At 48.5% G+C, this 12,680-nt stretch overlaps 1 protein-coding gene across 1 annotated transcript in view; it reads left to right on the forward strand.

Annotated features, from left to right (window-relative positions):
* CDH5 (cadherin 5) overlaps positions 1–10,282 on the forward strand; it is a 29,918-nt gene extending 19,636 nt beyond the window's left edge. The window contains exons 7-12 of the mRNA XM_069497803.1: positions 50–300; positions 3,318–3,460; positions 5,019–5,143; positions 5,502–5,610; positions 7,643–7,888; positions 9,755–10,282. Of these exons, the coding sequence (XP_069353904.1) occupies positions 50–300; positions 3,318–3,460; positions 5,019–5,143; positions 5,502–5,610; positions 7,643–7,888; positions 9,755–10,272 (1,392 nt within the window). The 3' untranslated portion in view covers positions 10,273–10,282. The remainder of the gene's footprint in view (positions 1–49; positions 301–3,317; positions 3,461–5,018; positions 5,144–5,501; positions 5,611–7,642; positions 7,889–9,754) is intronic.
* The last annotated feature ends 2,398 nt before the right edge of the window (positions 10,283–12,680 follow it).

Genomic DNA, 12,680 nt, shown 5'->3' on the forward strand with positions numbered 1-12,680 from the left:
CACGTGCTTGGCCCAGGGCCGGCGCTCACCATGCTTTTCCCTCATGCAGCCCCTGGACTACGAACGCATCCGGCAATACAGCTTCACCATCGAGGCCACAGACCCCACCATCAACCTCAGGTACCTGGGCGGCACCTCCAACAGGAACAAAGCGCGTGTCATCATCAACGTCACAGACGTGGACGAGCCCCCCGTCTTCCAGCGGCCCTTCTACCACTTCCAGCTGCAGGAGAACCAGAAGAAACTTCCCATCGGCTCGGTGCTGGCCATGGACCCCGATGAGACGCGGCACAACATTGGGTAAGGGGGAGGCGCGCGTGTTGATGACGATGACAAGGACAGTCCCGGCATCCAGGTTCCTATGCCTGCTGGTTTGACACCAGGACTCAGAGAGGGAAACTGGCTTCTCCCAGCATTTACATGGGACGTGGCAGCGGCAAGACAAGAAGCCCCAGCTCTTCCACTAACCCGCTTGGTGGGCTGGGATCTTGTCCTCCCCGGGCTCCCCTGCCACCAGAGCTGCCTGTCCTCTGTTCCACCTTAAAGGCTTGTTCTTGGGACCACGTCTCCCATCTAGTGAGATCTGACAGTCAAGAGAGCAAGTAGTCAGGTGACACACCTGAAGCCCCTTCACTAAAAATGTTTCATTAATATTAAATTTGTCTTCCCCAAACCACAAAAGTAAGAATCATTCATTTCACACAGTGAAACAACACCAAGATCTATCAAGAAAACATTGATAATCCCCACTCTCAGTAACTCATGTCAGTGGCTTCATGTGTTCCTGTGACACCTTTCTTCATGCCCATCCAAATACATTTACAGTGGACTTATTCTGTGTTTTGTCTTTGGTGTTTGTTTTTAATTTTTTTTTTGGATCATGCCATGCTCATTTCATCAATATTTGCTCTTCTCCCCTACCCTCTGGAACAAAAGATACAGCTCCAATGCACACTTTGTAGAGCCACAAAATATTTGATAGTAACTATGTATTCAATCCCATCTTACTTTATTCCACATGGGTAGCCAATTCTGCCAGGACCATTTACTAAATAAGTCATCATTTCTCACTGTTGTTACACACTAAGTTCCTGAATCTATTTCTGAATTCTGTGTTCTATCATTCTGTAGCAAAGCCATGCTGTTTTGTTGAACTAGCTTTACACTAAATCTTAGGTATATGTAAAAGTCCCTCCTTTGCTATTTATATTATGTAATTTTTTATCCATACTCAAACATTTTTCATTTTATGAACTTTAATGTATTTTAATTTATTTTATCCAGTTTTTTTAAAATTACAATTCTAATGAGAATGTGTTCATATATTCATTTGGGGCAAGTTAATGTTTCTATGGTATTAAGGACAAAATATGTCTCTCTGTTTTGGCCTCATCTGGGACTACTGTTTTCATTGCCATTCTATTCAAAATAGTCTGTGTGGTATAACTTTTGTTTCTTAATCCAAGGTTAAGGGATTGACTTGATTTTTTCTTTTCATTTACAAGTAGTAGGATATTTTTTTGGTTTTGCATTAGCTTGCTTTTTTCTTTTTTAATTAGAGAGTTAGTACTTTTTTTTCTTTCTTTTTTCACTTTCTGTTGCATTAGCTTGTTTTGTGATGTAATACAATTGTATTTGTGTCCATTTTTTCCTTGAATATCTAAGCTTTAACTTTATGTATTTTAATTTTTCTATTCTGTTAACAAAGATTTATAACTATTTTAACATGACTTGTAACATATACCCTATGAAATTATCCAACTGTTCTGCTTAAACATTTTGCCTTCAATTCCGTGTTCCTGATGTTGAATTTGTCGCCCCTGTTTTTATATTATTCATATTTGCCTGATATACATTTTCCAACTTTTACTTTTAACCCTTCCAGATCATTTGGCATTAAGTTGTCTCTTTAAAACAGAGTGTATTAATAGTTGGCTTTGCTTTTTAATCTAAACTGAAAAGCTTTGTGTTTAACCTATTTACATTTTTCATCAGAAATGATATGTCTGATCTTATTTCTTTTATCTTGTTTCACATTTCCCATTTCTCAAGCTTAATATCTTTTTTCTTTTTTCCCCATCTTTGCTATATAGTTTATTTTTTTTTTTTTCAATTTTTTCTTCCTACATATTTGGATGGAGTACATCCATTTTTGCTTATACCAGTGAAATTTACTTCTATCTGTAAAATTTTAAATGTTTTCCTGGACCTACCTTTTCTAGTTAAAAATATTACACACGTACCCATACATATACACAAGCACACGCACACATACGCCATTGCTTTCCTATGTATGATAAATAAATCAATCGTTTCATTTTAATTTCTCCCGAACCAGGTTTTTACTTTATATTGAGACATTTAGTCACATGGAGTAAGTTTTCAAAAAATTTTTTTCAAGACTCATCTTTGTGGGTGATATATTTTCTGAGCTCTTACATGTTTCCAAATAGCTTATTTCTTTGCCTTCCTATTTTAATTACACCTATATGTGTTCATATAGCCCTCAGATTATAAAATCATCCCTTCAGAAATACTATCAGTGAGTTCTAGCATTTGATTGTGTGGGGCATCTGGAGCAAGTTCTATTGCTCTTTCTTCATAAGGAATTTATTTTTTCTATCTGGACTCTTTTCGGTTTCTTCACATACCCTTGAAATTCACAAGTGGCATCAGGATATGCCTACATATGTTCCCTTTTTAAAATGATGCCTGATATCAATGACATCTTTTAATCTGTAGACTCCGGCTTTTCTTCGGATCAGGAAAGTTTTCTCTTATTATATTTTCTGTTTCTCCTGTTCTATTTGTTCTGGAATTTTTTTCAGTAATAGCAACTATTATTCATATATATATTTATATATTAAATATATATATTTATCTTTTCATAACTTTTTTCCTGATTTCCAAAAGAACCTTTTAAAATTTTTACTTTGCAAATTTAATTTCCTTTCAATTACTTATTTCTTCCAGCTCCTTTTGTATTTCTTCCTGGTTCTTGCCTATCTTTTCATTAATCACAAAAACCAGTCCCAGCTGTGGTATAATGTCACCTGCTCCACTGACAGTGCTAATGATGGTCTCAGGTACCACCTGCAGTCCAGGGAATGGCACCATCGCTAAGATCAAAGACATTATCTCGCTCCCCTGAATCTTGCAGTGTAGGTCTGCTCGTTGCTCTGGGGTGCAATGGGCAGTGAGGGGGAGGATGGAGAAGGAAGCAGGGAACAAATCCCCCAGGGCCTTGTCTGTCATGCTGGGGAGTTGGGGCTCAGCAAAGAACAACGGAAAGCCATGAAACTCTCTCCTCTGGGCAGATACTCCCTCCGCAGGACCAGTGACAAAGGCCATTTCTTCCAAGTAACCAGACAGGGGGACATTTACAATGAGAAGGAACTGGACCGAGAAATCTACCCCTGGTATAACCTGACTGTGGAAGCCAAAGAACTGGATTCCAGTGGTGAGTGGCGCCATCTGCCAGGGGACCTGGGCTCTTTTCCTTTTCCCTCATCCTTTCCAAACCAGCGTGACCTGTCATTTGGCGTCTCTAGAGGTATCACAAGTGCCTGCAGAAACCCCCCTTGCTGGGATGATACAGAGCTTCCAAGTTCAAGTGTGGTTCTTGAACCAGCAGCATCTGCATCACAGGAGACCTTGTTGGGAGTGCACAATCTCAAGCCTCACCCCCACACTGAATCAGAACGTCAGCACATGACAGTCTGAGAAGCCCTGTTATAAAACAGGCTGCGCAGATGTCTCTGCGATGAGAATCACCTAAGGCACCTATTAAGCACAGAGCTCTCAAACTCCTCCCTGGAGATTCTGGTTCAGTGAGCCAGAGATGGGGCCAAGGAACGTGCATTTAACAAGTGCCGTGTGATTTTTATCATCCTGGATGTTTGGGCGATGCTAGGGGGTGCGGCTCTGTGTACCAGTTAATGAGTGGAATTCAAAATCTGAAGCAGCTTCCAACTCTGAGACTGTCAGGTTCTCCAGAAACTGCATCTCTTGCCAGAGGGAAGGGCAAGTGTTGGGATTTGCATCCTTTATCTAGATGAGAACATCACAGCCACCCTCCAGGAGAAGGATTAATAGTCCCACTTTTCCCAGGAGCCCACCGGGGCCCAGAGAGGGGTGACTTGGCCAAGACCCCCCAGGTGCTACCCTGAAGGACCCCTGCCCCCTGCAGGGCCCACCCAGACTCACTTCCCCCAACTGCAATGGACTCCCTCTTGTTTCGCCAGATCAGACTGTGCCCTTTTCTTCTCCTCCTGATCCCATTCATATAATTTTTAAATTTAAATTTTTTTAATATAGAACATACAGAAAAGGAGAAGAAAATAATGCCCCCCCCACATGTCACCATGGAGCGACAATTACTGTTAGCACATTGGTGTATTTTCTCTGGTCTTTTTTCTGTACATATTTTTATACAAATGAGATCATAATATTTGTATAAAATATGATATCCTGTGTTTTTATTTAACCTTATTCCAGAACCATTTTCCCGTGGTACTAATATTTTTTTTTAATTACATTTTTAAAATGTAATTTACAGGGGCATTGTGAATGGCCACATTCCATTCTTTTCTAGTGGCCTAATTTATTAACTCAATCTCACTAGGTCGTTTACCTTTTTAATCCTTTTGTAATTAACTAATTTTTTGTATTTACTTACATAAATCACATTGATTTATTTAAATTAATTTAGCTGCTTGATTAAATTATTGGTTTGGGGGATTAGATTGGATTACATTTTTTTAGTGCTCTTAGGTTGTTTATCTTTTTGATTCTTACAAGTAAGTAATAGTTCATAAACCTGCTTATGTATGAAGATTGGCCCCTCTTCCCTACACACTCCTGTCACCCAGAACACCACCCATGGCCTCTCTTCTATAGCCTCTTCCAGCAAACGTGGCCTCCAGGCAGCCCTCCTGGACTACATATCCACACACTTCCCACTCCCTGGGGCCAGCATCAGCTGAGCCCATTGTGGTGACACGTCCTCTTCCTTGCAGGGATCCCCACAGGCAAAGAATCCATCGTGCAAGTCCACATTGAAGTTCTAGATGAGAATGACAATGCCCCTGAGTTTGCCCAGCCGTATGAGCCCAAGGTGTGTGAGAACGCCGCCCAGGGCAAGGTGAGTCTGACTCAGGTGGGAGGGTGAGGCAGCGCCACCCTGGGGCGGATGAGGGGCAGAACCACCCACCCACAGCCAGCTGGAGTTCCGCTGAGCTTAATGTAACCTGTAACAGCCCGAGGATAAGTAACATTATCCCCATTTCGCAGATGGAGAAACTGAGGCTTGGAGAAAATGGAACATAGATTAGCAGTGGGGGGTGGGGAGCAGGACTAGAAAGAGTGGCTTTATGACGACCTCAAGAGGTTAGTGTTGCAGGTGAGAGGCAGCCATGGTCCCATCTAAACCTAAAATCTCCATCACTGACCCTCAGGCCACCCCAACACCCACTGACCTTCCCCCATCTTCCACATTCCAGCTGGTCCTGCAGATCTCCGCAATCGACAAGGACATAACACCACAAAACGTGAAGTTCAGATTTGCCCTGAGCACTGAGGACAGCAACTTCACCCTCACAGATAATCACGGTGCGCTCATCAAAGCAGTCAGCTGGCTCTTAGAAGGGTCAGGGGGGAGGTTGTTTGAGTCCGAAAGCACCAGGGTCAAGGACCAAGCCAACAAATCGGGGCCCCCACTGGAATTTGCAAATTGCAGTACACTTCATACAACTCCTGCCACCTGCATTGTAGTCTTGGCCAAACTGCCAAGTCCACATGGCCTGCGGCTCCCCCATCAACGCCCAGGTCAGCGAGGAGTGCAGAACGGACGCAGGGGTGCAGACAGTCAGCTCGGTTCACGAACTAGCCAAGGGCTCCCTTCCCACGCTGGGATCTCCGTGCCTCAGCAAAACCACAAACTGCTTTATGAGGTGGAATTTTGAGGTCACTCCCAAAGAGTCAAAACTGGAAATGTGACATCCTAAATCCCCAGGACACCGTGAGCTTTGCTTTAATTCACCTGCAGTGACTGCTGACCACTGGGTACGCCCCGAGATGTCATCAGCGGGGCTTCTGACGAGTATGTGCTGACCGGGGTGATGATGCCGAGTTAATTTCATTCCAGCCCAAAGTAGACGAGCTTCCGTGGCCTCTGCAACTTCCGCAGAAAAATAGAGAAAATCCCCCTTGGGTCTAAAGAGAGTGACCCTTCACCCAGCACGGGTGGCCTCCCTGCCTGTCTCTGACTGGCAAGACTGCAGCTGAGGAAGAGCCCTGTGTTGAAGCAGCCCCTTTGCCACCTTTGAGGAAGGCTGGGAGTGAGGTCCCTGAGAGTGGGGGGCAGACCCGGGGGATCAGCCACAGACCTGTCCTTCAGGAGTGTCCTGTGGGATGGGGAAGGTGGCCCTGACGTGTCGACAGTCAATAACAGACCGTTCAGCATCCAGTTGTCTTTAGGAGCAAATAATGTGGTAAAAATACATCACCCCATGCCCAGTGTCCCCCTCAGTCCCACCTCAGAGCAGGGGTCTGCAATGGGGTGGGAAGCTTCAGTGCCACCCAAAAGACACCCACATGCAGGAGGACAGCCCGTTGGTCTCAGACTCACTTATATCGTGAGTGTCTTGCATGTCAAAATCTCTCATGTCTCCCATAAAGTGTCAGTGGCACGTCGTTTATTTTCAGTTATAATAGACTTAATACCGAAATGTAATTCTGAATAATGAAATGTAATTGGCTTTCATTTGGAATCTAAAAGAGGGCGCCCTTAGCTTTGCCGCTGGCTTCCTGAGTGTGCTGACCCCCTGGAGCTCAGTCAGTCCTGGGGCAGGGAGTCCCAGCACCCTCCTCTGACCACTGGCATCCTTCCAGGAGCCCACAAAAGGCAGATTTTCTGGCCTCTGCCCAGAAACTGTGAATCAGAAATATTAATACGTGTGTGTGTGTATAAGGGAAAGGGAAGGGTCTGACGATCAGAATGTTTACTAAGCTCCCTGGAGAATTCTTATGCAGAGAAACCACTGACTGGGGCAGGGAGGAGAAGCCAGTATCTGGACCTGAGCACCTTCCCAGTTCCAAACCAGCCAGAAAATGCTCAGTTATATATGTCATTATTCTCTCTGTGCCCCAGGGAGCCTGTGTGTCATTTTTACCGTCACAAACCTCCTTTATAACAAGGGATTTTCAGGAATAGCAGAAACAGCTTTAGAAGTTAGCCCAATGCTAAAAGACTTTCTTATTTTTCCCAATTGCTTGTCAAAGCATGAAACAACACATTAATTCATTCAGCCGAAAGAGAAAAGCCCGTTATTTGAGTGGGGTTAGGGAAGAGGAAGGGGTTAGGCATATCAGTTGCACACTGACACAGAAAGCAAGGGTTTTACCTTCTGGCCAAGGCGTTCTTGGAGGCTAAGTCAAAACAGCTGCCCCAAATATCCCTTCTGTGGAGGAGCAGGCCTGCACTCAAAAGCTGAACCAAGAGGCAAGGGGTGCACGGGGCAGAGAAGCAGCCCTGGCGCGGTCAGGGAGGGCTCCCTGGAGGAGGCAGGTTCCTCCATCTGTGTGGCCAACGGGGGGTGGGCACTCCTGGCAAAGCCTGATTCCGGCGCTTTGGTGTTTCCAGATAACACGGCCAACATCACGGTCAAGTACGGGCAATTTGATCGGGAACGTGCCAAGGTCCACTTCCTGCCCGTGGTCATCTCAGACAATGGGAGGCCGAGCCTCACAGGCACCAGCACGCTGACTGTGGCCGTGTGCAAGTGCAACGAGCGCGGCGAGTTCACCTTCTGTGAGGAGATGGCCCCCCAGGTGGGCGTCAGCATCCAGGCACTGGTGGCCATCTTCCTGTGCATCCTCACCGTCACAGGTCAGTGCGGGGCAGGGCAGCGGGGAGACACTGCGGGGGGCTTCCCGGGAGGAGCAGAGGCCAGGGATCCAGGCCCAACCCTGCCTCCAGCCTGCAGCGCACCTCTGAGCTCCGCCCACCTGGGGGCCTCCAGGTGTGGAGGGGGCGGGGGCGGGGCCTGAGGCGGGGCTCAAGACCCCGCCCCCACTCCGTCAGGCCGGCTCCACTTTAAATAACATATATATAACAGTCACTCATTCCACTTAGATATTTTGAGCACTTACTGTGTGCCAGGCATTGTTCTGGGCATGTATTTACATAAAACCTATTTTTGAAAAAGAAAAAAAAGGATCCAGTTCTAAAATGGAAAGTTGAGAAACTTCTTGTTTAGATTGTCTCCACGTGCTTTCTTTCCTTTTATAGCATTCCTCCAGCCTTGACAGATTTTTTTTTTTTTTTTCTTGGTTGGGCCTTAGAAATTTTAGCACTTGAGGCCTTGCCTTAGTTTGGATTTCCCAGGAAGCAGTCCTGGGACAAGGATTTGTGCCAAGTGGCTTAGGTGGGAGGTGATTTATTTCCCTGGGACCCTCCTAAGGAAGAGGGGAGTGAAGCAGGGAAGGGAGGCAGCCAATGGAGGGGAGTTATCAGGAAATTTCCACCAGGAGTAACTGCAGCTTTGTGGAGCCAGACCCAGTGTCCTCCTGCCAGGGAGAGGAGCAATGCTTATTCACCAACTGCCATCAGTTGCTACTCCAGGGCTCCTCCCAGGGGTGTGAATTATCCCGCACTTCACCCTATATGCTGGGGCGGGAGCCATCCCGCCAAAGGAAGTCCTCAGATGGTTAGAGATCGCCCTGTGCCTACACTGATGAGGCCCAGAGAGGCCCCTCTCCTGAGGCTTCTGGGGCAGAGAGGCCAGACTCAGGTCCCCCATTTAATAATAATTAGTAATAATGATGAAGATGGCACCCACACACACAGAATTGCATTTAACCTCATAAGCTCCTTCCCAAATACAAACAGAGCAGAGAAGTCATCATTTCCATTTTATAGATGAGGAAACTGAGGCTGGGGGGTGTAGTCTCCCTGGACATCCAGCTTGACTTACACACGTGTAACAGTTTGTTAAGTAACTTGAAGCTGGAAGGACAGAGCCTAGGAATTCTCTGTACCACATGGTCAATCCGCCCCCCAGGGATCTGAGACCCCCGCACAACCACACCCCTCAGAGATCGGAGCAGGGCCAACACCCGCACCGCTGCCTGCCCAGGGGACTCCAGGCAAGTCACTTGGCCTCTCTGAGCTCAGTTTGCTTAACTGTGTACCGGGGAAAGTAGCATCCACACTGAGTGAGAGAACATGAGGATGTGCCAGGCATGATTGCAGTAGGTGCCCAAGAGTGGCTGCGGCCACTGCAATGGGCATGGCGCCACCAGCACCATATCCGTCATCATCATCGTCAGCCACAAAGTAACAGCACAGAATCTTTGCACTCCAAACTCCAACTCCATCCCTTTCCCCATTTCCACCCCAACGCCAGTGCCCGGCCTTTGGGAGAGGGGGAGGAAGGGTGTGTCCCAGTGGCGTTAGGAGGGAGGAAACGAGGATGCAGGAAATGGGTTGAGACTGGCAGAAGAGAATGAACTTGAGGGAGCCCCACCCTGTCCCTCGCCCCATCCCACCGGTGTTGATGACAGCCAGTCAGGACTGAGAGTGTCCCCGGGGCAGCTGACTCTGTCCCATGGGATGGAGGTGTCCCGGGAGACTGGGCTGGCCCAGGAATTTCCAGGGAGGACGGGAGGGAGCAAGTGAGCGGGGGGGGGGGGGGGGCGGAGGTCGGGGGAGAGCCTGGTCTGACACCTGTCCCTCTTGCTCCCCTGCGGGCAGTGATCGCTCTGCTCATCTTCCTGCGGCGGCGGCTCCGGAAGCAGGCCCGCGCCCACGGCAGGAGCGTGCCCGAGATCCACGAGCAGCTGGTCACCTACGACGAGGAGGGCGGCGGGGAGATGGACACCACCAGCTACGACGTGTCGGTGCTCAACTCGGTGCGCCGAGGCGGGACCAAGCCCCCGCGACCCGCGCTGGACGCCCGGCCGCCCCTCTACGCCCAGGTGCAGAAGCCACCGCGGCACACGCCCGGAGCGCACGGCGGGCCCGGGGAGATGGCAGCCATGATCGAGGTGAAGAAGGACGAGGCGGACCACGACGGCGGCGGACCGCCCTACGACACGCTGCACATCTACGGCTACGAGGGCTCCGAGTCCATCGCCGAGTCCCTCAGCTCGCTCGGCACCGATTCGTCCGACTCCGACATCGATTACGACTTCCTTAACGACTGGGGACCCAGGTTCAAGATGCTGGCGGAGCTGTATGGATCAGACCCCCGGGAGGAGCTGGTGTATTAGGGGGCTGTGGCAGCCCAGGCCAGTGAGACACCAGGCACCCAGCCCTCCGAAAGTGGCACTGACTCCCGGGCCCAGCACCCCTTCCTGTGGGTGCCGCAGACCTCACCATCCCTGGATAGCAAACTCCAGGTCCCTGAAATATCAGGGACAAATTTCAGCGCTGGCTACCCTCAAATGCTGGAAAATCCAGGCCAGTGTTCTGTCTGGGCTCAGATATCCATGTAACCGCGTCACCCCCAGACCATGGTCTAACTCAAAGACTTTCTCTGCCTCAGCAAGGTTGCAGAGTAGCCGTGTTCAATGCTGGGGGGTCTTCCCCTGAGGTCCCTGAGCCACCTTCTGGGGTTGGTGAGGTCCTGGTGCCTATCTGCCTGGAGGCACGACCTGTGGGGCAAGACTCTGCCACCCAGTCCCCAGGAAGACTGCACTGGCCCATCAGTCCTGCTCATAAGAGTCCCGGCCCTGCTCCGACTCCCTCACACCCTGCCAAGTGCCCAGTACTCCCCGGCCCCTCCCCAGGCCGGTCAAGAGGGAGGAAAGGGCCACATGGCAGCTCCTGACCTTGGGTCCCGAGGTGACCGCACTGGCCTGCCCCGCCAGTGACTGTGCTGTACTGAGCGTTGAACCATTCAACCAAATTCAGGGAAATGGCTTGTTGAACTTTGAAGCAACTGTGAACTCATCCTGGAGGGACAGGGGAGATCAAATGTGACAGAGCATTGGGTGAAGGCCTGGAGTAGCTGAGACCCTGATTTGAGACTCTTCAACACGCCTCCAGTTTTGCCTGTGAGGGGCTCAGATGTTCCTAGAGCAGAAGACCCCTCCCCACCTCTGCCTCACCTGGTCACTCATTCGAGCTCTTTCTTTTCTCTGCCTACCCCTCATCTGTTCCCTTAGGGCCGCCCATGGTGTGGCCCTCAGCAGGTCTGGCCACCATCCACACCCAAACATGACCGCATGACAGAGCCTTACCTCGCCTTCACACCTTGTTGCCACGTCTCAGGGAACCGACCCTCAGGCACACCTTTTGGAAAAGGCAAGGCCCCTGTCCTGCCCAAGCTCTGTGGTCATCCGAGCATCTCCCACTTTCAGCCACAAATGAAAACATTCCACTGCAACACGCCGTGGGAAAGTGGCCTCCACCAGCAGAGAGGGGCAGGGAAGGAGGCAAAGTCGCCTGCCCACCCCTCATCACAGACCAAGGTTCCCACTCTGGGAAAGGCCCCTCCCACTGCAGGAGATTGTAGATAACACTGACTTTTTTTTAACCAATAACTAGTTTTTTGTAACGATTTTTTTTTTTTTTTTACTAATAACACTTAAATGTCTAGATCTCACACACATATAGAATTAGGGTTTTTGCATAATAAGCAGGTTGCTATTTAGGTTAATAATTTTAATTCAGGTTTTTTAGTTGGATAAACAATTCCTGTAACCTTCTATTTCCTATCACTGTAGTAATTGGTCTACAGATAATGACTATATATTGGTTACACTGGTGCATGAGACAGACTGTATTTTTTTATACCTAAATAAAGAAAATCTTGAAATGTTTTCATGTCTAGACCTGAGAGCACTCACGACACACACACACACACACACACACACGCCACCACTGTCATCAGAGGATCCTAGAGGGCAAGGGGACATTTGTGGATACCTAGGAAAAAAGTTTTCCTAACCAGAGCTTTCCAAAGCCCTCTGTAGACAGCTGATTCCTTTTAAAATTTTTGGTCAGCTTCAAGTTGGCCCCAGCTGTTATCACTGCCTCAGGCAGCTGCAGAGTTAAGCAATTGCCACTGATTGTTCTCAAACAAATGCCCCCAAGGAAAAGTCTGTGTGCAAGCTCCAAGTCAGGTCAAAAAAATACAGCCTTGGAAGTAGAATCTTCTGGGGGACCAGCAAACCAGTCAAATAATGACAGTTATCTGGGAACTGGGCTTTGGAGGAGCCCCAACTCTGCTGTCCCTTCCAGTGGCTGCTAGACTGTTGGTTTTCACCGTGGTCATAGAGCCATTAGGTTTCAAGGTACCGCAGGGCTGGGGAGAAGGGGAGAAGTTAAAACACCACAAAGCTTGCTGTTCTTAGCAAAATTTAGCTGTTATTCTTGAACAGACATTCCCAGGATTGTTGCAAGTGTTTAGTTAATTTCCTGAGTTCTGAAAAAGTTGATTCTGACCATTTTTGCCAGTATTCTCAGTGCTTTTATGGGAGAGAGGAGCTCCTCACTGCCATTCCTGCCGATGTCTCCCCTTCAGGCTGGTTTTTGAGCTCAGTTTTTCCATCTGTCTGCAGTGCCTGCTCCCTGAACTCACACTTGTCCAGTCCCTGGAGCCCAAGAGATCTGTCCTCTCTTTCCTTCTCCAGGATGACTCCCAGGGCCCAAGTCACCTCCAGATAAGACATTC

The sequence above is a fragment of the Eulemur rufifrons genome, chromosome 23, assembly GCF_041146395.1.
Source record: "Eulemur rufifrons isolate Redbay chromosome 23, OSU_ERuf_1, whole genome shotgun sequence".
NCBI classification, from domain to species: Eukaryota; Metazoa; Chordata; class Mammalia; order Primates; family Lemuridae; genus Eulemur; species Eulemur rufifrons.